Source organism: Artemia franciscana, chromosome 12 (assembly GCF_032884065.1).
Source record: "Artemia franciscana chromosome 12, ASM3288406v1, whole genome shotgun sequence".
NCBI lineage: Eukaryota > Metazoa > Arthropoda > Branchiopoda > Anostraca > Artemiidae > Artemia > Artemia franciscana.
Window position 1 is genome coordinate 9,740,321 of NC_088874.1, and position 24,184 is coordinate 9,764,504.

The 24,184-nt window shown below is 34.9% G+C and overlaps 1 protein-coding gene across 3 annotated transcripts in view; it reads left to right on the forward strand.

The window, feature by feature from the left end:
* Positions 1–1,697: 1,697 nt before the first annotated feature.
* LOC136033658 (sodium/glucose cotransporter 1-like) overlaps positions 1,698–24,184 on the forward strand; it is a 120,194-nt gene continuing 97,707 nt past the window's right edge. Inside the window, exons 1-2 of one of the 3 annotated variants that reach the window (XM_065714486.1) lie at positions 1,698–1,829; positions 18,460–18,633. In XM_065714486.1, coding sequence (XP_065570558.1) covers positions 18,553–18,633 — 81 coding nt within the window. In that variant the 5' untranslated portion in view covers positions 1,698–1,829; positions 18,460–18,552. The remainder of the gene's footprint in view (positions 1,830–18,459; positions 18,634–24,184) is intronic. The other 2 variants (XM_065714483.1, XM_065714484.1) reach the window with 2 other exon arrangements.

The window sequence follows — 24,184 nt, forward strand, 5'->3', positions numbered from 1 at the left end:
TCCCTCAAACAAAAGATTGAGCTGCCGAAGAGAAAGTAGAAATAGGTTCCTCAACATGTCGATCACATTTTGCAGAGGATAACAAAAGCACCAGATATCAAAACAATCTTAGGACAGGGGCTTGTTGGTCTCTAATCACTTTTGACTTATAAGAAGGATTACAACTCTCAATTTCTAACCGAATGAGTATCTTCCCAAATTTCTATGACTATGGGGGGGGGGGGCTTGGATGAGGAAAAGGCAACCACTCTCTTATACGGAAAAAATTCTGCTCAATTTGGGATTTAATGTTACTCTTTACTTTCACAATAATAGCAGCAAAGACCAGAGGTATTCCAGGAAAATAAAAGTGGTTATATATATAATCATACATCCTTTCCCCTGCCCCTTCGTTAGAACTAATGCTATAATTGTTTGAAGGCTCAATGTGTAAGTTTCAATTCAATGCCCTTAGCCATTCGATAGATATTGATGTACGCCCTTTTGATAACCTGCATTCGCATAGTGTGTTTAATTTGTCTTTGGAATTCCTCTCTAAAGCTGCAGAGTGTTATGACATCCCTACAGGCGTAGTTATTTGACCTTTAGACTATTTTGAACAAGATGGCTGTTTCAAAATTTTGATCTAAGGTTTTTGGAGAGAACGGAAATAAAAAGGGCATGGTAGGTAAACTAGCAGCCCTTCAACCCCTTGAAAACATCTTCCTTAACATTTCCTGAAAGCTTCAGTTTAATATTTAAAATGAATATTTACATAACTTGTTTATATAGCATGGACTGCGTGGATACTTAAGACCAAATTTGCCACTGTGTAATATTAGAACCTCTGTAACAAAGTCTCTTTGGTTTCCGAAGCTCAATGTATAGTTGTTGATGATTATAAGTTGACTGGCTATTTCATAATTTATGCTCGATAGCACTTTGTTCCTATATTGGTCTGAATTTGTTGTTAACCCCATTGTGCTGTGGCACAATATCTTCTCCTTCTTAAATGGATGCTAGATCCTTATATTGTAGTTCAAACAAGCCCTCTTCTGATATTCTAGAACTATTGGTTTGACGCCATCATCCCTGAAAGAATTATTTAATTCACTTTTTTACTTAGGGTTATAAAACCGGTTCAAGACAGTTTTCTGAAATACTAAATTAGAAGATGTAATTTTAATCAGGATCACTCCCTATTTTATGTTTTTTTCCTCCTTCAAAACTAAATAAACTTTCTCCTTGGTATCTTTAAACTTAACAATTTTTTATATTTAGAGTCACTATAAAAAACAATTCTGTCGTTGGGAATATTTTTATCTAAATTCTCTTTTTAGAGTTTCGGCCGCTATGAGCACGATCCCTTCCCTAATTGAAGTTCGCCACATTTATTGGCCATAAACTGCTTGATTATAACCATCGCAGGGAATAAATTTGTTGTTATCTTCCCTTTCAGACTGAACAGATGAATTAATAATAAATTAATGGTAATTGACTGTTGTCACGCAATTATTGATGGTAGTTACTGTTAGCAGTGTTGGCAATTGTTTTCTCTTTCAAAAGACTGGTTGTAGCGTCACGCCTTGCTTAGCTAATGTTAGATAAGAATATAAAGAATCTCAAAAATACCCTTTGAAAAATACACATAGAATATCCAGAATAATGCACCCACTATGCTCAAAGAACAAATTTGGCACTAAAACTTGTTTTAAGCGGCTGTTAAAACCTGCATAGCAGTCTATTCAGTGAAATGCGGACAGTGATGAAATTTTTTTTAAAAATATTTTGGACTTTTAATTCTAAAAAGAACGATTATGTGAAATCGTATGTGTCAATTTCTTCTAGCTGTGAGTGTAAATTAGCAAACTTTCTGTTTATTCATTTATTTTCTTATTCACCAACTTGTTTATTTGGTCAGTTTCTAATTGTATGTACTTTTTACCCACCTTTTCAAAGTTTCTTTATTATTTTGTTTTAACCTTTATTTTTTATATTTTATATGGTGGTAGGCTCGGCTCTCTAAAAATTTTGATAATGTGAAATTCCCCCGCGAAAACGTTCCCTTCCATGAAAAATTGAGCAACTGCGGAGAAAGTATATCAAATAAAGATAATCAAACAGTTCGTGGTAACGAACTGTAGTAAGGAGCGACCCGGCTCAATAGTAACCAAAAATATAAAAAAAGGAATTTTGATACCAATAGCTACATCAAAAGAATTGCATTTTAATGCTGATTTTAAATATATAAGTTTCATCAAGTTTAATCTTACCCATCAAAAGTTACGAGCCTGAGAAAATTTGCCTTATTTTAGAAAATAGGGGGAAGCAACCCCTAAAAGTCATAGAATCTTACCGAAAATCACACCATCAGATTCAGCGTATTAGAGAACCCTATCGTAGAAGTTTCAAGCTCCTATCTACAAAAATGTATCATGGATGCGTGATTATTTGTTTTTTTTTTTTTGGTTTTTTGTTTGTTTTTTTCCCAGGGGTGATCGTATCGACCCAGTGGTCTGAGAATCTTGCGAGAGGGCTCATTCTAACGGAAATGAAAAGTTCTAGTGCTCTTTTTAAGTGACCAAAAAATTGGAGGGCACTTAGGCCCCTGCCCACGCTAACTGTTTTCCCAAAATCACCGGATCAACATTCTGAGATAACCATTTTATTCAGTGTAGTCAAAAAACCTTATAACTATGTTTTTGGGGACGACTTACTCCCCCACAGTCCCCGTGGGAGGGACCACAAGTTCAAAACTTTGACCAGTGCTTACATATGGTAATGGTTATTCGGAGGAGTACAGACGTTTTCTGGGGGATTTTTAGGTTGAGTGGGGGTGGAGAAGAGGAGGATATGATGAGGGAACTTTCCTTGGAGGAATTTTCCATGGGGGAAGAAAAGTTTCATGAAGGGAAAGCAGAATTTTCTAGCATTATTAAAAATAAAACAATGAAAAAATAAACATGAAAAAGTTTTTTCATCTGAAAGTAAGGAGAAGCATTAAAACTTAAAACGAACAGAAATTATTGCGTGTATGATGGGCTCACCTCCTCCTAATACCTCGATCTTTACGCTAAAGCATTTTTAGTAATTTCAACTATTTATTCTACGGCTTTTGTGATTCAGGGGTCATTCTTAAGAAATTGTGACAAGATTTAAGCTTTAGTGTAAAGAGCGAGGTACTAACGAGGGGGTGATTCCCTTCATATATGTAATAAAAACATGAGAATACAGAAGTTTGTTACGTAAGCTAATTTGTAAGTTACGTATATCTTTTACTAATAAACATTCGTAAAAAATTAAAAGTTCTAGTTGCCTTTTTAAGTAACCAAAAAATCGGAGGGCAACTAGGCCTCTTCCCCCACTCCTTTTTTTCTCAAAATCACTAAATCAAAACTACGAGAAAGCCAAATAGCCAGAAAAATAAATAGGCAAATTTCGTTTTAATAATTCATCTGCGCAGAGCCAAAATCAAAACATGCATTGAATCAAAAACGTTCAGAAATTAAATAAAAAAAAAACAATTTTATTTTAACGGGAAGTAAGGAGCGAATGTCACTCCTTACTTCCCGTTAAAAAAAACTTGTTTTTTTATTTAATGAAGAAAAGAGACGATTGTGGAATATTGTACCTATATTCTAAATTATAGGCAGAATATGTGGTATAGGATATCCAGTAGCGTTTATTTTTACATCTTTATTTGTTTTAGTGGTTTTATCGTGTTGTCGGCAGGTTGAAGCATCATAGCAGGGACGTGTGGTTGGGCAATGGATCTTACCAACTGACTGGCAATTAGTACCAACTAATTTGGGTTATATTATCATTGAAATTGCTTCATAAGAAAAAAAAAGCGCATCAGTGATCTTTTTTCTGGCAAAAAAAATACAAAATTTCATATTTTTGCAGATGGGAGCTTGGAACCTTTAGAGCAAGGCTCTCTGATACACTAAATCTGATGGTGTAACTTTCATAAGAATCACTTACCGCATTCAAGGGCGGATCTAGAGAAAAATCTTAGGGCACTGGACCAAGGGCGCCAATATGATTCGAGCGTAATGACAGGGGGGAGGGGTGTAGATAACGCTTTCGTCAGACCAATTCGTTTGTGTGAATCTGGTTGGTGCTGATGTAAAACAACAAAGAAACCTATTTGAAAGACAATAATGTTTTCCTATAGCAGTAAAATATGTATTAACAACAGACGCGAGCAGATTCTTTGATGAATAAATTACTATGGCTTCATTGAGACTGTCTGAATGAGTAGACCAGACTAATTCCTATTTCTTTTTCTTTAGAGTTGGATAAAAAAAATCAACTAATGGGGAAAACTCTAACTTCTAAGAGCGGAAATACAACTGTTTTTACAAGAGGTAGAGAATTGTAAAGCAGCCCCTTGATCCGCTACAAGATTCCAACGTTTTCTATAAAGAGACAGAAAAACAACCGCACGTCCGGTTGCTGCGGAATATCTGAGTAGCACTTGAAATGTGAGGGTCCTGCCTTGCTGTTTTGGCAGCTAGAAAATGCTTTGAAGACGTTCCTCGACAAGCAAAGGAATATTTGGTTTTTACTTGTGTCAAGGGCTCCTTTTTTCGAGGATTCTTAAACCCTAGCTATGTAATTTTGTAAACTTGTTTGAATTGTAAACTACAAAAAAAAAACCAGTGTCTCATAAGGGTGGGGGCTTGGAAGTAAAGGGTATTAGCTCTTACTAGCCCTTAATACTAGCCTTTAATAGCCTTACATGGTATTATTTGTAACACTAAAATTTAATGTCTCATTCCTTTAAATTCCCTTAAAAAACACATAGATTTAAAAATACATAGAATTTATAAGAAAATAAATTCTAATGAAATGCTGGAGTTAGATTAGTAGTAACAGGGGCAACAACATGAAGGTTTTCCAGCACCACTCCTGCCCCGTCATCCCCGCACTCCTAACAATAAAACCAACTTCCAACACCTAGCTATTTTTTTTAAATGGTAATATGAATCTATGTGATATTCCAAAATATGAATTTGGAAAAACTGTTTGTCCTAGGTAATTCGATGAGTGAGCAAGGTTTAGGCCTCGTTCCAGTTCTTATCTATATTAACTACTGAAGGTGGATTTTTTTTTACATATATGTCTAATTTTTTCTTTTTCGTGTGTGAGACATGATATCCTTCTAAATATCAAATTCATTAAGATCTTATCACCCGCTAGTAAACTAAAATCCCTTGTGGATCTGTTCCTGGCCTAAATTACTTTAAACTCTTTCATTCATCCAATTTCAACCAAATTAGCTATATAGTTTCAAATAAATAGATAGACAGATTTTTCACACGGAAGCCCTATTGGGCCATTGGCTATTTAAATAGTCACAAAACTAAAATTAAGATTTTTTTGAGTGGGGAGTGGATAGGGGCAGTTAAAAAATAATTACTCTTTAACATAAATCAATGTCGTAAGTGACCTTGTCGTATCCCCGTCATTGAAGCCCAGACACCATACACTAAATCGAGGGGCTCACAATAAAGAGAATAAAACAAATCTGCCAGAAAAAGGAAAAAAGAAAACATATTCTGAAGATGAAGATCTGGCAAGCAAGTTTAATTATGTGATTAATTTTATGACGAAATGATTCGTAAACTGATCGTGCGAGCAGTTTCATGTCTGAATCTCTAACAGATCAAGAGCGAAATCTTAGGTAAGGGGGCTGCTGAGCCAAGGGGGCCAATGTGACTCGAGGTGGGCACCAAATTAAAAAGTTTATTTTAAAAAAGATTATAAAAAGAAAAAGAGCGGAATAAGTGTACCGGAAGTGTCTTAGGAGGAGGGTCACCCCCTCTGACCTCATGTATCTGTTCCAGGCCTCAATTGCTTTTAATTATTTCATTCATCTAATTTCAACCAAATTAGCTATATAGTATAGCTAAAATTGAATACCTCAATTTTACGACACATTATTTTTTATTCCCAAATCTATTTAGAATTAGTTAGATGGTCTTTCCCTAACTTGTAGGATTTAGATAAGAGATCCGACTAAACGCCAAAAACTAAAAGCCGAAACCTAATTCCAAGTGAATCTTAGAAAACCATTTAACTTCATCCGTTTTGTCTTGGGGATAGGAACATTCTGATTTAATGAAACTTACGTCATTAAAAAGTGTAATTTTTTTATTGAATAGAGCAGAATTTTATTTTTGAAGTTCAGGAAAGAATAGTCCCTAAAACAACTCTAGAATACCTGATTGGAAAAAATTAAAAATCACCTTTGACTAGCTTGATGTTTTTAGGAGTTCTCTGTTGTGCCTCCTACTTCGATTGAAAACCTTGGCGATATAGGGAGCGTATTATTTACCATGTACGCGTATTGAGTAGACAACGCTTTGCTCAACAATTAGCAAGAAGTTGCACGTTTTCTTCATTTTAAACTTGCTTCTTGCTAGACTTTCGGACTGTTGACATATAAAATCCACTATTGATTTTTACGAAAATTGCTTTGTTAGTTCCATGGGGTGTTTGAAATACTCATTATTCAACCTTTTGTCTTTGAGACAGTTAGCCGACGCTGAGAGCTGGAGAATGATTTTGTTGTATCGAATCCCCTTAAAAAGAAAAGAAACGTGTGAAAAATCATTCCAAACAAACCAACACATATGACACCAAGCAGCTTATGAACCTGTTTCTAAATTCCTTTTAGAGGTGTAGTTGTCTCTGGGAATCAAAAGACTGATGATGTTATAAACATGGCCGAAAAGCATTGTCAAATTTAACAATTGTTTTTTGAAAAAAACTTATCCATACCCTTTCTTATCTATTTTCACAGCTTGACTAGAAAAAGCAAAAAGGTAATGGATGCGGCACTAGACACTTAAGGTCCAAATCGATGGTACTGATTACCGTCTCAAGACCCTTCAGCCAGAAAGTGCAACAGGGGGATGGAGGCCCGCTATCCTGTGCTTTCGCATATCCTTCCTGTTTACCGTCCCCAGATTTCACCAGGTACCCATTTAGAGCTGGGTCGACTCTGGCTGAGCTTACAGAGTCAAGCCACTGACCCCCATCCCAAACCAAATAGTTGGGTACACTAGGAACCCTACCTATTAGGACAAAGGATCCTAAGTTCAGCATACCAATCCACTCGACTTTGACAGTTTGACTTGCCAGCACTAACAGAAATATTACAATACCCATAACCTTAAGCCATGATTTTGATAAAGAGTCATAGTTTTGAAATAATGAAAAGAAAACCATAAACTATCATGGTTTTTAGGTATGAACAGACCTAAGATGGGTCAAGGGTAGCCTGAAATGTTTATATTTTTATATCCGTGGTACCTTCATTTCGGATAATTTCTTCTGTTTATTCTAAAGAACCTCTGTGATTATGTGATATTCTAATTTGTATTTTGTGTCCGATGCACTAATTAATAAATGTGTCATTTCCGTCCCAATTTTTCTACATGTTTGCAACCATATCGTTTCAAACACACAAAAGGGTGCAATTGCTTACACTTTTTGTTGAAAAATGGGCTAAAAAAGATTAAGTTTTGCTTTTTTGGATCTTCTACAATTTACCCATCTACATGGGTAGATGGTAATACAGCACTTCAGCCATCTACAACTACCCTTTCTACCATCATCCATTACCCATATTTAAAGATGGAAGGCTGGAGAAAGGTCATTCTTAGACGCTATCGTTTCAGTGCCTCTTGCTTGAAGACAGCCCAATATATTGATGTGGGTTATGTACGGAAATCAAACTCCATTATTTATAAACGCACTGCCCACATATTTGCTTTATGTACGTATGGTACATAAATTTATATGTTGGTGGGGCGCTTCGCGCCCCCCCAAGCCCCCCCGCGCGCGTAAGTCGTTACGCGCCATATTAGTTACGTGCCATTGTAGTTGTGTCCCTGTGTCCCACCTGTGAATATATATATATATATATATATATATATATATATGTTTTTAACTACGTAAAACATGCGAATATACAACATTCTTCGCTGTCTCATTGTCTGTGCATATAAATAGATTGTCAGGTTTACTGACTCTTGAACATGCAGCATATAATTGTCCATGGGAAAAACAATCCGTATTCAGATGTATGCCTCATTATTCTAATGATGTGTCCCTGTGTCCCGGTCGTCATTTATATTCCCTGTGTCCCGGTCGTCATTTGTATTCCGGTATCCCAGTTTGTAATTTCTCTTTGAGTGTCCCGGTCGTCATTTATATTCCTTGTGTCCCGGTCGTCATTTGTGTCCCGGTCTGTAATTTCTATTCGAACAATCCCTGTGTCCCGGTCGTCATTTATAAATCCTGCCTGTGCCCCCGGCGTCCCTGTTCTAGTTGTGTCCCTATTTCCCGGTCGTCATTTATATTCCCTGTGTCCCGGTCGTGATTTGTGTCCGGGTGTCCCAGTCTGTAATTTCTCTTTGAGGTTCCCGGTCGTCATTTATATTCCCTGTGTCTAGGTCGTTATTTGTGTCCCGGTGTCCTGGTATGTAATTTCATCAGTTGACACACATGACGTCAGTCGACACACAAACATGACGTCACTCGACACACACACACAGACAACTTATTTTTATATATATAGATTACGTACTCGTTGATATGTATTGTCATTTGAATCCCAAATAAAAGATAGCTTTGCTAAAAGCTTAAATACCTTATTTTCACTCTTCTGTAGCAAAACAGTATCCAAATGAAACAAATGTTGAAAGACTGACGAAAACTCGTTAAAAACATGAAAATTCAGACAAGGTGTGCCTCTATTCTTCCCCCACTATAGTTGCCCGGTTATTTGTGGATCAGACTTTAATTTCCTTTATGCCGCTTTAGGTACCCAAGGTACAGAGGCATTAATAAATGAAAATGTGATAGATAAGAATTTTTTGTCTACTTTTGTAAAAAAAAATACAAAAATATTCTTTAAAATCACGAGAGATAGTTTTACTAATTTTTTAATTTTTAACAATAAAAAGTAATTTTCAAAATCCTTTTGGCAAATAATTCTTGGAGGGTAAAGAAAATACTCCCTCAATTAGCGCCACTGCGAATACATTCAGAAAAGGCAACTATTCCTCCCTTGATATATTCTGCTCATCGGACACCTTCCCACGGGGGACTACACTATCGTTTTATTTAGCCGGATCAAATTTTGAGTTCTTCTTATCCTTCTGCCCTTTCTTAGAAACAAAAACCATAAGAACAGTTACTACTTAATATGAACCATTTGTTTTCCTATTCTTTTTCCCTTTCTTAAAATATTAACTGTAACAAAAGATACTACCTAATATGCACCATTTTTCTCATTCTTCTCCTCTTTCTTAGAGACACTAGCTTTAACAGCAATTACTACCTAGTACACAGCACATTTCTCTTGTTCTTTTTTCTTTTCTTAAAAAAAAAATTGACTTTAACAACAGCTATTACCTAATATGCACCATTTTTCTCATTCTTCTCCTCTTTCTTAGAGACACTAGCTTTAACAGCAATTACTACCTAGTACACAGCACATTTCTCTTGTTCTTTTTTCTTTTCTTAAAAAAAAATTGACTTTAACAACAGCTATTACCTAATATGCACCATTTTTCTCATTCTTCTCCTCTTTCTTAGAGACACTAGCTTTAACAGCAATTACTACCTAGTACACAGCACATTTCTCTTGTTCTTTTTTCTTTTCTTAAAAAAAAAATTGACTTTAACAACAGCTATTACCTAATATGCACCATTTTTCTCATTCTTCTCCTCTTTCTTAAAGACACTAGCTTTAACAGCAATTACTACCTAGTACACAGCACATTTCTCTTGTTCTTTTTTCTTTTCTTAAAAAAAATTGACTTTAACAACAGCTATTACCTAATATGCACCATTTTTCTCATTCTTCTCCTCTTTCTTAGAGACACTAGCTTTAACAGCAATTACTACCTAGTAAACAGCACATTTCTCTTGTTCTTTTTTCTTTTCTTAAAAAAAAAATTGACTTTAACAACAGCTCTTACCTAATGTGCACCTTTTTTATGGTTTCCCTGTTTCCTAGAATTATTAAGTGTAATAACAGTTACTCTTTATTATGCAGCATTTTTTTTTATTCTTCTCACGTTTCTTGAAAACATTAACCATAACCAGTAACTATCTAATATGAACCATTGTTTTCTTATTATTCTTCCCTTTCTCAGAAACATTAACTGTAACAAAAATGACATCCTAATATGCACCATTTTTTCTTATTCTTCTTTCCTTTCTTAGATGTATTAACTATAGCAACTATTATTTCCTAATATGCACCATTTTTTCTTATTCTTCTCCCCTTTCTCAGATGCATTAACTATGACAACAATTACTACCTGATATACAATTTTTTTTTCATTCTTCGCCCCTTCTTTAGAAACATTAATGATAACAACAGTTACTAATAACAATTACTGAGTAATATACTCATTTTTCTTGTTTTTCTTTCGTTTCTTAGAAACATTGACTGTAACAACAGCTTCTACCTAATGTGCACCATTTTTTTCTTATTCCTTTCCCGTTTCTTAGAAATATTAATTATAACAACAGTTACTAATTACTATGCACCCTTTTTTTTATTCTTCTCCCGTTTCTTGGAAACATAACAACAGTTACTACCTAATATCCATCATTTTTTTCTTATTCTTTTTCCTTTTCTTAGAAATATTAACACCATTTTTGGGGACAAGAAGATGTAATACAATAAAAATATAAAATTACCATAAACGTTTATGAATATATAATTCTTTAATTCAGAAAAAAAAACTAAAAGAAACCAAATGAAATTCCAAATTCCGACTGAATCTAGGTAATTAGCTTGATTTTGTAAATATGTTTTGATGAAAAACATGTTTTTCCTGGCTTATAAGTAACTACGTAAGTATGAGCATCGCTACTAGACTGACTTTGTCATGCATGAGACCATTGATGGTTGGCGTCCCCCCCAGATAACAACCGCCCCCTGTGAAAAATACCACCATGGAAAATACCCCACTGTAAAATACCACCAAAAAACCCCTCGTGGTAAATACCCCCTCCCCTCACAGAAACACCCTTCGGAAAGTACACCCCCACCTCCCCGCAGCTAGTTGGTCTCCAGTCAATGTTAGCTTAAAAAAGACTAGAACTCTCAATTTCTCGTCTAATGAGCACCTCCCGTAGCTTCTAAGACCATTAGGTGGAGGTGTGTATGAGCAAGGGGTAGCCCTCCCCCCTAGACGGAATAAACTCTGCTCATTTTGGGGTTTAATGTTACTCTTTGCTTTCATAATAACAGCTTAGACCAGAAATATTCCCAAATATCATAAGGGAATAGATATCAATTTCACATTTCTGATGCGTTTCTAAAAGTTTCTTTTGCACCACCCCATCTCTCCAATTTCTATCTCCACCTTACCCTCGTTTCTCCCTTAAAACTAATTCAATATTTGTCTTATGGCTCAATGAGAGCTGAGATGTTTCGGCATTAAGATGCACTCTTTGAGGTATCTCCCTCCCTCCCTAAGTACAAAACAATCAGAGCGGTTGTCGGGACACGTGTATTAGATGTGTGTTAAAAAAAAAAAAAAAACACGGGCATTTCATGGGATCATCGAGTTTGGAAGTGTTTTAAGTACTCATGAGAATCTAGGCCATAATTAGCAAGGATAGCACCCTTATGAAACTCTTTTCTTAAGGGAATAATATGGCAGAAGAAGGCCAGAAGACTTGGAATCATTTTATGTTAAAAAACTTTTTCCACATCTGAATTCCGTAATCCCATGAAATTCCCACGTTTTTCAAACTTATGACCCCCTAAGCCCCCTGCCATCTCTACATGTCATTACCTTAAAATTCATAAAATTAGTTGTGACATATTATGTCGTGACGTATTATGACATAAAGCATGTTTTAAAATTAGTAGATATCAATTTTAATTCAGTATAATTTCCAATGTTCAATTTTTACTTAGACTATATATTCTTTAAATTATATAAAAAAACATGTCCATTAGTTCTTTTATTTTGGCTTAATATTCAATATTTGTTAGTTAGATTAATGTTCTTTAAATTACATTATAAGAAAAGGGAGGGGGGTAAAGATAGTATATTTAAAGAATTACGTTTCAATTACCCAAGTTTTTCCCAGGGGTAATCTTTTCAAGCTAAGGGTCCTCCCCAACGCACACACCGTGAGCGTTTTCTTTAAATAGTATTAATTTATTTTAGTTAATTTGTTGTTTGTTTTTGTTATGTAAATTTCTTATGGCCCACGGGCTGTTTCTGGAATAAATTATTATTGACATTATTATTATTATTATGGAACTCTGTAACAATGGTACTCTTTTCTTGACAAGCAGCATATGCCTTGCTTAAAATTGCTAGATTCGCGGCTTATGGACCAGGTAATCCAGGTTTTTGATGTCGACGTTCAGAAGTCAGTTACTCAAAGGTTTTATAAACAGATTAAAGTAGTATATGAAGAGGAGCTTTACTTGAGACTGAACCTACCACGTAGAGCGTTGAAATATTAGCTGTAGGTGGCAGCGAATTGTGTGCCATTGCATAGACGACATTGAAATTTTTACAATGTTGATTACCCAGGAGGTAAGTGTGCCCGCCCACTTTGTGAGGAGTATGGGGATAACCTGGAACATTTTATGAGTAATTGCCAAAGTTTGGAGGATTTAAGGAATAGTTGTTTTCATCACATACCAATTCAAAAACGAATGTATTCAAGCCAAAGTAGTTCAGTTATATAACTACCTGTGTTGGCGAAGTGGGTTTGACCTTAGGGTGGTAATACGGGACCCAGAGATCGAACCATGCTGCAGGAATGCACTACAGGGCCGACGCAGGGACCTTAGTAGTCAAGAAGCGTCGTTAATCCGATACAAATACAAATACAGTAGCTCAGTTGGTAAAGCGTTATGTTCCAGGTTCTAGGTCCGAGAGGTTCCAGGTTCGAACCTTGGCTTTAGCATTAATACAAAAGAAGAAAAACAACTAAAAAAGATAAAAACTACAAAAAAACTAAAAAGAAAATACTAAAAAACCTAAAATTTCTAAAAAACTAAAAAAACTAAAAAAAGGGTAAAAAACTAAAAACTAAAAAGTAAAAAAAACTAAAAAAAAACTAAAAAAGGTAAAAACTACAAAAAAACTAAAAAGAGAAAAAACTAAAAACTAATAAAAAACTAAAAAAAACTAAAAACTGAAAAAGAAAAAATTAAAAAAAGGAAAAAAACTGACAAATAAATGAAAAAAAGAAAACTAAAAAACTAAAAATAAAAAAAAAACTAAAAAAGGTAAATGGATTCAAGCCGAAGTAGCTGAGTTGGTAAAGCGTTATGTTCCAGGTTCTAGGTCCGAGAGGTTCCGGGTTCGAACCTTGGCTTTAGCATTAATACAAAAGAAGAAAAAAAACTAAAAAAGAAAAAAAAACTAAAAACAGGTAAAAACTACTAAAATAACTAAAAAAGCTAAAAAACTAAAAAAAACTAAAAAGGGTAAAAAATTAAAAACTAAAAAATAAAAAAAATAAAAAAAGCTAAAAAAAGGGTAAAAGCAGCAAAAAAAACTAAAAAGAAAAAAAAACTAAAAACTAATAAAAAACTAAAAACTGAAAAAGAAAAAAAAAGAAAAAAAGGAAAAAAACTGAAAAATAATAGAGAAAAAGAAAAGAACTAAAAAGAAAAAAGAAAAAAAAACTAAAAAGAAAAAAAGGAAAATAACAAACAATTTATTTCATCATATACCAATTCAAAAACGAATGTATATACAGACCGGGACACAGGGAATATAAGTGACGACCGGGAAACTCAAAGAGAAATTACAGACTGGGACACCGGGACACATATGACGACTGGGACGTGTGTGTTGACTGACGTCATGTTTGTCGACTATAAATGGCGACTGGGACACAGGGACACAACTACAACGGGGACGCTGGGGGGCACAGGGGGATATATAAATGACGATGGGAACACAGGGAATGTTTGATTAGCAATCACCATCAACAAAGCTCAAGGGCAATCATTAGAATAATGAGGTATAGATCTGAATATGGATTGTACGGATGTTTTTCCCATGGACAATTATATGTTACATGTTCAAGAGTTGGTAAACCTGACAATCTATTTATATGTACAGACAATGGGACAGCGAAGAATGTTGTATATTCGCAGGTTTTACGTAGTTAAAAACAAATATATATATATATATATATATATATATATATATATATATATATATATATATATATATATATATATATATATATATATATATATATATACTAGCTGTTGGGGTGGCGCTTCGCGCCACCCCAACACCTAGTTGGTGGGGGCGCTTCGCGCCCCCCCCAAGCCCCCCCGCGCGCGTAAGTCGTTACGCGCCATAATAGTTACGCGCCATTGTAGTTGTGTCCCTATGTCCCACCTGTGAATATAGATAGATATATATATATATATATGGTTTTAACTACGTAAAACTTGCGAATATACAACATTCTTTGCTGTCCCATTGTCTTTGCATATAAATAGATTGTCAGGTTTACCGACTCTTGAACATGCAACATATAATGGTCCATGGGAAAACAATCTGTATTCAGATCTATACCTCATGATTCTAATGATTGCCCTTGAGCTTTGTTGATGGTGATTGCTAATCGACCATTCCCTGTCCCGGTGTCCCGGTCGTCATTTACATCCCCCTGTTTCCCCCGGTGTCCCCGTTGTAGTTATGTCCCTGTGTCCCGGTCGTCATTTATATTCCCTGTGTCCCGGGTCCCGGTCGTCATTTGTATCCCGGTGTCCCGGTCTGTATATACATTCGTTTTTTAGTTTTGTTTTTCTCCTTTATTTTTTTCCTTTTTTTTTCTTTTTTAGCTTATTTAGATTTTTAGATTTTTTAGTTTTTTTATTAGTTTTTAGTTTTTTTTTCTTTTTAGTTTTTTTGTCCCGGTCGTCATTTATATCCCCCTGTTTCCCCCGGTGTCCCCGTTGTAGTTGTGTCCCTGTGTCCCGGTCGTCATTTATATTCCCTGTGTCCCGGTCGTCATTTGTATTTTTTTCCTTTTTTTTTCTTTTTTAGCTTATTTAGATTTTTAGATTTTTTAGTTTTTTTATTAGTTTTTAGTTTTTTTTTCTTTTTAGTTTTTTTGTCCCGGTCGTCATTTATATCCCCCTGTTTCCCCCGGGTCGTCATTTATACTCCCTGTGTCCCGGTGCTTTGTTGATTGCTAATCGAACATTCCTTTTGTCCTGGTCGCTTTCTCTTTGAGTGTCGTCATTTATTTTTTTCTTTTTTAGTTCTTTTAGTTTTTACCTTTTTTATTTTTTTTTTGTTTTTAGTTTTTTTAGTTTTTTACCTTTTTTTAGTTTTTTTAGTTTTTTTTAGTTTTTTAGCTTTTTTATTTTTTTTATTAGTTTTTAGTTTTTTTGTAGTTTTTGCCTTTTTTTTAGTTTTTTTAGTTTTTTAGCTTTTTTATTAGTTTTTAGTTTTTTTTTGTAGTTTTTGCCTTTTTTTAGTTTTTTTAGTTTTTTAGCTTTTTTATTTTTTTTATTAGTTTTTAGTTTTTTTTGTAGTTTTTGCCTTTTTTTAGTTTTTTCAGTTTTGACGTCACCTGATCCAGTTTTTTCAGGTGACGTCACCTGACACATCCATCCATCCATCCATCCACAGACAACTTATTTTTATATATATAGATATATATATATATATATATATATATATATATATATATATATATATATATATATATATATCTATATATATAAAAAATAATATGAAAAAAACTTCGTTTTCTTAAAGAGTTAAAGAGGCTGCGTCCCAAAGTCGAACCTTAAAACGTACAGGAATTAGAAGAGGCAGTTGGGGGGCTGCCGCCCCCCAAACCCCCAGCTTTTAAAGACTCTTTTGTACAGGTTTTTTGTCTTTTTGCTAACCCCCCGCTCTTGGCTTGGGAAAGGCCCTCTTTTAATTAACAAAACATTGAAATGAATGAATAATGGAATAACTTCGAAAAATGTTAAACACAAGAGGACAGGAGAACCATTGCGCCGAAACTAGTAATTAGTAACAATGAAGTCCCCCCACAAAAAAAACCTGTACAAAAGAGTCTTTAAAAGCTGGGGGTTTGGGGGGCGGCAGCCCCCCAACTGCCTCTTCTAATTCCTGTACGTTTTAAGGTTCGACTTTGGGACGCAGCCTCTTTAACTCTTTAAGAAAACGAAGTTTTTTTCATATTATTTCTGTACGTTTTTCTACAATCCATGGTGGATGTAATTTAATAATTCCTGTACTGCTCGTACAGGAATTAGGAGAGGAAACCCCCCCCCGCTTTTAAATCATTGTATAAAATAGAAAAAAAAATAGATAGCATGACCGAAATGTTTCTTTTGCTCATAAGAAGCTAATATTCTGTTATCTCTCAAATGATAAGCTGTCCAGGTGTTATCAAAATTTTTTTGATGTTGTGAAAAAAAACCGCCCGTAAGGGACTTGAACCCTTGATCCGAGGATTAAAAGTCTCACGCTCTACCAACTGAGCTAATAACTTGCATGTGTGTAAATATAACTTCTCAATAGCTTTTAAAAATTTCAAATTAACATGGGCTCTTATGGAAAGAAATCCGTTAATTAAATAGCTAATGGGTGGTTTCTGGAAAACAGGGAAGGAGTTATCGGATCAAGCTGAAATTTCGCGGATAAGCTCCTGGGCCCTAGGGGACCTTAACTTGTGAATTTCAGCCCGATCGGACAACGTTAAAGGGGGGCTTGGGTTGACAGGTCGAAACTTTCGGCCAGATTTTCCCCATGAAGAAAAAGTTGGAGGGGGATGAAATTTTGCAGGTTTCTTAGTTGGAGCTCGGGCTACGAAATGCATCCCTCCCCATCCGTCTGCGACCACTGGAACCGAAGATCGCTTAACATTGTCGTGTGTCGCCTCTTTATAGAGGCACGAGTGTGCCTCCTTGATAAGTTGTCTGTCTGTGTGTCTGTCTGTGGATCAGGTGACGTCATGTTTCTGTGTCAGCTGACGTCATGAAGTTAGTTGTCGTCATTTTTGCTATGACGGTGACGTCATTAATGGTATTTAAGACATGCGTTCATGGAAAAATGTTTAATTGTAAAATGACTGAAGAACCTACAATGGCAACAGCCGAGAAAGCTGCTCAAAGAGTCTATGCCAAAAAACTTGCTGCTGATAGAGAAAGTAAGAAAAGAAAGCGTGCCGAGGAATCACAAGAACAGCAAGAAAACAGGCTTGCAGCTGATAGAGAAAGTAAGAAAAGAAAGCGTGCCGAGGAATCCCAAGAACAGCAAGAAAACAGGCTTGCGGCTAAAGAACGCAAAACCGCGCAGTTAGATGAAAATCCACCTGGAAAGCGAGAGTCAAAACATATCAAAACTGAAAATGATAGCGATGATGATTGGGTTTGGGATTTTGACTTGGATAAAGTCATCAATGCCTACCAGATTTAAGTTAAAAAACAAAGGTTCGGCGATATGTACTTCATAGTGACGCTGAAAAATAAAGAAGAAAAAAAAAACTGAAAAAATGTAAAAAACTAAAAAAACTAAAAAGAAAAAACACTCAAAGATAAATTACAGACCGGAACACAAATGACGACCGACACAGAGGGAATATAAATGACGACCAGGAACCTCAAAGAAAAATTACAGACTGGGACACCCGGACACAAATCACGACCGGGAATATAAATGACGACCGGGACGCAGGGAAACAACTACAACGGGGACGCCGGGGGCACAGGCGGGATATATAATTGACGACTGAGACACAGGGATTGTTTGAATAGAAATTACAGACCGGGACACAAATGACAACCGGGACACTGGGACACAGGGAATATAAATGACGACCGGGACACTCAAAGAGAAAATACAAACTGGGACACTAGGACACAAATGACGACCGGGACACAGGGAATATAAATGCTATTTATATGCACAGACAATGGGACAGCGAAGAATGTTGTATATTCGCATGTTTTACGTAGTTAAAAATATATATTTATATATATCTCTATTCACAGGTGGGACACAGCTACAATGGCGCGTAACTAATATGGCGCGTAACAACTTACGCGCGCGGGGGGGGCTTGTATATATATATATATATATATTCATAGGTGGGACACAGGGACACAGCTACAATTGCGCGTAACTAATATGGTGCGTAACGACTTACACACGCGGGGGAGGGGCTTGGGGGGGCGCGAAGTGCCCACTATATATATATATATATATATATATATATATATATATATATATATATATATATATATATATATATATATATATATATATATATATATATATATATATATATATCGTTTTTACCACCTAACCCAAAATCCTTTCAGCTTTTATTTATTTTCTGTTTGGAATTGTTTATTGTTTTATGGTTGTTCTGAATTTATTACCATTTGCTAGAGATAGGACTTAGAACTTACACTTTCAGAGGAAACGGCCAAAGTTCAAATCCGGCAAAACAATACAATTAGGAAGAATTTAGTGCAACTTCAGTCTAGAGCAGTATCATTAAAGATTCGTCATGTCTCAGGTTCGCTTAGAATGGCCAGATTTTGTTGTAATTGGACTATATTTTGTTTTCGTCCTAGCTGTTGGAATGTGGGTATGTACTTTATTTATAGTGTATTCATTTCTGTGGAATTTATTCTCTCTCTGTCTCTCTCTCTCTCTCTCTGTCTCTCTCTCTCTCTCTCTCTCTCTCTCTCTCTCTCTCTCTCTCTCTCTCTCTCTCTCTATCTCTATCTCTCTCTCTCTTTTAAGCTCTGTCCCACTTCCCACCTTGTTCGCTCTCTCCTGATCACTCTCTCCAGACTTATCAAATTTAAAGAGAGGATTAGAACTTACCTTAACCCAACTCTCTGATCTTCACGCTATGCTGGGTGCTCCGAAAGACAGAAGAGGGTTTATTAGATGTTTTTCAGAATAATTAGATTCCTTTGGGCTCTTTTTCTAAGAATTATACCTCTCGGACTGAATTTATTTCAAACAATGAGCATCACAAAAATTGTGGTTCTATCCTGCTTTCTAGGGATGTAATGAAAGAAAGGTTGAGATGGTTTGTACACGTTCTGCAAATGAAGGATGACAAATTTCTGAAGATCCTTTTCAGCCAACTATAGAGAACCAAAACAAATGTATTTGGTTCCTGAATGGAGAGAGAGGGGTCGTAAGGAAGAATTTAAGGGAAATTAGAACTTATTGTGAGGATTTAAAGTGGTGGCTTCAAACATACTGAGATGGGGGATAAACGTGCATAGCTGTGTTGGTGCTGGTGCAACTTGATGCAGCAGTGAGTTTCTTAACAGCAGTAGTTGGTGTAAGACCCACTTTGATGCTAGAAATTGGGGTTTGCGTGTAGAAAGTCCTCCTCTTCTTCAAAGTATCTTCTGGTCATTTCAAGTTTTAAATTTGCTGTTTTTTTCCAATTAGCTGCAATTGTTTTGAAGAATCTAGACCATAAGTAGCCATGACTGGAGAAACAGATATCAAAGTAAACTATTAATCGAAACTGTTAAAATAGAAGGTTCAAGAACTTTTTATCAAAAATTTTTTTTAATTTTTTTTTTAATTTTAAATTTTTGTTGTTGTTGATTTTTTTTTGTTTTTAAGAATATGAGTAGCTTATAAGAATAGAAACCGGCTTTAGTGGTGAATGAAAAACCGTCACTATCTAATATTTGGCGTCTTTTTACATTTTGTCACTGTAACAATAAAGCGAATTAGTTCAATTTGTGTAGGTGGCGAAATTAGTTCAGTCAAATTAGTTTAATTTTTGCAGTTGGCAAATTAGTTCAGTGTGTGATCTCAGTTTAAAAAAAAAACAAAAAAAAAAAAAAAACAACTAATTTAGTTTCATGTTCATCAGCCAAAAAAGAGCGTAGTTCCTGGTATTTACTCAATCAGCATTTTTCGCCTCAACCTAAATTCAACCATAAAAAAATTAAATTTTTGAAAAAGTTAGAGCAGTAAGCTTTCTGGATTCAGAATCAGCACATATTTTTGGGTCGGGCAGTGAAATAATTATTTGTATAGGAATTTGTTTGAGGTTGACCCCTCTTTTTCACAATTTTCCTAGACTAATGGTCTTTGGATTCATTTAAGGCACGCCAAAGATAGCAAATGCAGATATTTAGTGAAGTTATTGTTACTGTGCTAAATTTTATCCATGGGTTTTGGAAATAGTTCTTTCGATGTTTTATTGTAACGAATCTTATGCAAAAATACAAAATTATCACAAAAACAATATAAAAAGACCATTAGAAATACCGAGAAAAATTTTATTGTTACTTAAGCATTTGTTTCTGAATTTATTGTTACTTATTTTGTTTCTGAATGAAACTGCTAAATTATTGCTAAATATGATTATTAATAATCTATTTGCCGAGTTTAGGTTTTTCAATCCGTCTAAAAACTGACGATACTATCAAACAGTTCGTGGTAATAAGCTGTAGTAATGAGGTACCCGGCTCATTAGAAAATAAAACTCTAAAAAACGGAATTTTAATACCAATAAATACATTAATAGAATCAAATTTTTATGCTGATTTATATATAAGTTTCATCAAATTTATTCGTACTCATCAAAAGTTACGAGCCTGAGGAAATTTGGAAGATAAAAATTTTATTTTGGAAGATAGGAGGAAACAACCCCTAAAAGTCATAGAATCTTAACGATCACACCATCTTAAATCTCACCATCGCATTCAGCATATCAGGGAGCCCTATTGTAGAAGTTTCAAGCTCATATCTACAAAAATGTGCAACTTCGTATTATTTGCCAGGAGACCGATCACGGGTGCGTGTTTTTTTCCCAGGGGTCAGCGTATCGACAAATTGGTCCTAGAATGTCGCAAAAGGACTCATTCTAACGGAAATTAAAAGTTCTAGTGCCCTTTTAAGTGACCAAAACATTGGAGGGCACCTAGGCCCCTCCCACGCTCATTTTTTCCCAAAGTCGACGGATCAAAATTTTGAAACAGCCATTTTGTTCAGAATAGTCAAAAAACATAATAACTATATCTTCGGGGATGACTTACTCCCCACAGTCCCCGGGGGAGGGGCTGCAAGTTACAAACTTTGACAAGTATTTACATACAGTAATGGTTATTGGGAAGTGTACGGACGTTTTCAGAGTGATTTTTTTGATTGTATAACGGAGATTATTACCTATATGAGGGGTTCTTCTCCTCCTAAATACCTAGCTCTTTACGCTAAAGTATTTTTAGTAATTTCGACTATTTATTCTACGGCCTTTCTGATTTTTAAAGAATTGGGACAAAATTTAAGCTTTAGTGTAAAAAGCTAGGTATTAACAAGGGGACAAACCCCCATATACATAATAAAAATATACGAATATACAAGTTCGTTAGGTAAGTTAATTCTTAAGTTATGTATATTTTTTACTAATAAAAGCATTCATTAAAAATTAAACGTTTTTTTAAGTAACTGAAAAATTGGAGGGCAACTAGGCCTCCTCCCACACCCCTTTTTTCTCAAAATCGTCTGATCAAAACAAAGAGAAAGCCATTTAACCAAAAAAAAAGAATTACTATACGAATTTCGTTTTAATAATTTATGGACAGTGGGCCAAAATCAAACATGCATTATTTCAAAAACTATCAGAAATTAAAATAAAAAATCTAGCTTGATTTAACTGAAAGTAAGGAGCAACATTAAAACTTAGGACGAACAGAAATTATTCCGTGTACGAAAGTAGAATTGTAGAAAGTAGAATTGTTTAATAAAGTAGAATTGAGAGAAAGAGTCAAACTTTAGCGTAAGAAGCGGGGCGTTGAGAAGGGAACAGCCCCTTTCATAAACGGAGTAATTTCTCTTCGTTTTAAGTTTCAATATTGCTCCTTACTTTCAGGTAAAAAAACTAGTTTATTTTTATACAATCAAACAGTTCGTGGTAACGAACTGTAGTAAGGAGCGACCCGGCTCAATAGTAAACGAAACTCTAAAAGACGGAATTTCGATACTAAAAGATATATCAAAAGAATCGGATTTTTATGCTGATTTTAAATATATAAGTTTCATCAAATTTAGTCTTTGTCATCAAAAGTTACGAGCCTGAGAAAATTTGCCTTATTTTGGAAAATAGGGGGTAACACCCCCTAAAAGTCATAGGATCTTAACGAAAATTACACCATCGCATTCAGCGTATCAGAGAACCCTATACACAAAATTCCAAGGTCCAATCTACAAAAATGTGGAATTTCGTATTTTTTGCCAGAAGACAAATCACGGGTGCGTGTTTATTTGTTTTTTGTTTTTTTTTTTTTTTTTTTCCAAGGGGTCATCGTATCGACCAAATGGTCCTAGAGTGTTGCAAGAGGGCTCATTCTAACGGAAATGAAAAGTTCTAGTGCCCTTTTTAAGTGACCAAAAAAATTGGAGGGCACCTAGGCCCCCTCCCACGCTCATTTTTCCCCAAAGTCAACGGATCAAAATTTTGAGATAGCCATTTTGTTCCGCATAGTCGAAAACCATAATAACTATGTCTTTGGGATGACTTACCCCCCACAGTCCCTGGGGGAGGGGCTGCAAGTTACAAACTTTGACCAATGTTTACATACAGTAATGGTTACTGGGAAGTGTACCGATGTTATCAGGGGGATTCTGGTTTGGGTGTGGGGTTCAGGGGAGGGGGCTATATGGGAGGATCTTTCCTTGGAGGAGTATTTCATGGGGGAAGAAAAATTCAATGAAAAGGGCGCAGGACTTTCTAGCATTACTATAAAAAAAAACAATGAAAATATAAACATGAAAAAGTTTTTTCAATTGAAAGTAAGGAGAAGTATTAAAACTTAAAACGAACAGAGATTATTACGCATATGAAGGGTTCTAAAAATACTTTAGCATAAAGAGCGAGGTATTTAGGAGGAGATAAATACTTCGCTCTTTATGCTAAAAATTTTTTAAATAATTTCAACTATTTATTCTACGGCCTTTCTGATTCAGGGGTCATTCTTAAAGAATTGGGATAAAACGTAACGTAAGTTACGTAAGTTATGTACGTTTGTTACGTAAGTTAATTCTTAAGTTACGTTTTTTTTACTAATAAAAACGTTCGTTAAAAATTAAAAGATCTAGTTGCCTTTTTGAGTAACCGAAAAATTGGAAGGCAACTAGACCTCCTTCCCCACCCCTTATTTCTCAAAATCGTCTGATCAAAACTAAGAGAAAGCCATTTAGCCAAAAAAAGAATTAATATACAAATTTCATTTTAGAAATTTATGTACGGAGAGCCAAAATCAGACATGCATTAATTCAAAAACTTTCAGAAATTAAATAAAAAAAAAACAAGTTTTTTTAAATGAAAGTAAGGAGCGACATTAAAACTTAAAACGAACAGAAATTACTCCGTATATGAAAGGGGCTTTTCCTCCTCGACACCCCGCTCCTTGCGCTAAAGTTTGATTCTTTCTCGCAACTTTACTTTTTAAAACAATAAAAAACTTTAGCGTAAGGAGCGGGGTGTCGAGGAGGAAAAGCCCCTTTCATATACGGAGTAATTTCTGTTCGTTTTAAGTTTTAATGTCGCTCCTTACTTTCATTTAAAAAAAACTTGTTTTTTTTTATTTAATACTTTAAGGAACAAAATCCCTCATGAAGGCAAAACAAGTTTGACAACTTCAAATGTTTCCTAGACTTGTTCTTACTAAATTTTATTCTCAGAATTTAGTTCTTCAGCTTGTTTGACGTCATATATCTGGCAGCATGACAAAAAAGGTTAAAAATTTGAATGTTGTGATTAAAGTACTTATTACTTACAATTCGTAGACAAATGTTTAATTAACAATAGATAAAGAGAATGTTAAATGTTGTAGAGACTTTAAATAGCCAATAAGAATTAACCTATTTGATAACCTTATAGATGATAAGAATTATTCACTTTCATGATAAGAATTATTCAGTTATCCTGACTTTATCCACAAGTTTATTTGCCTTTTTTAAAAATAATAGTGTGTTTTTGTCGACGTATATTTTCCTTTTTTCAACGTATTTATCAAAGAAGTTATCAAGGCTAATGGCTCTTTTCCAAGGATAATATCCGAAAACTATAGAAAATTATTATTATAATCAATCATATTAAATTTCTAATTTCTAATAATAATTGACAAAGCTGAATTTATCCACAAGTTTATTTG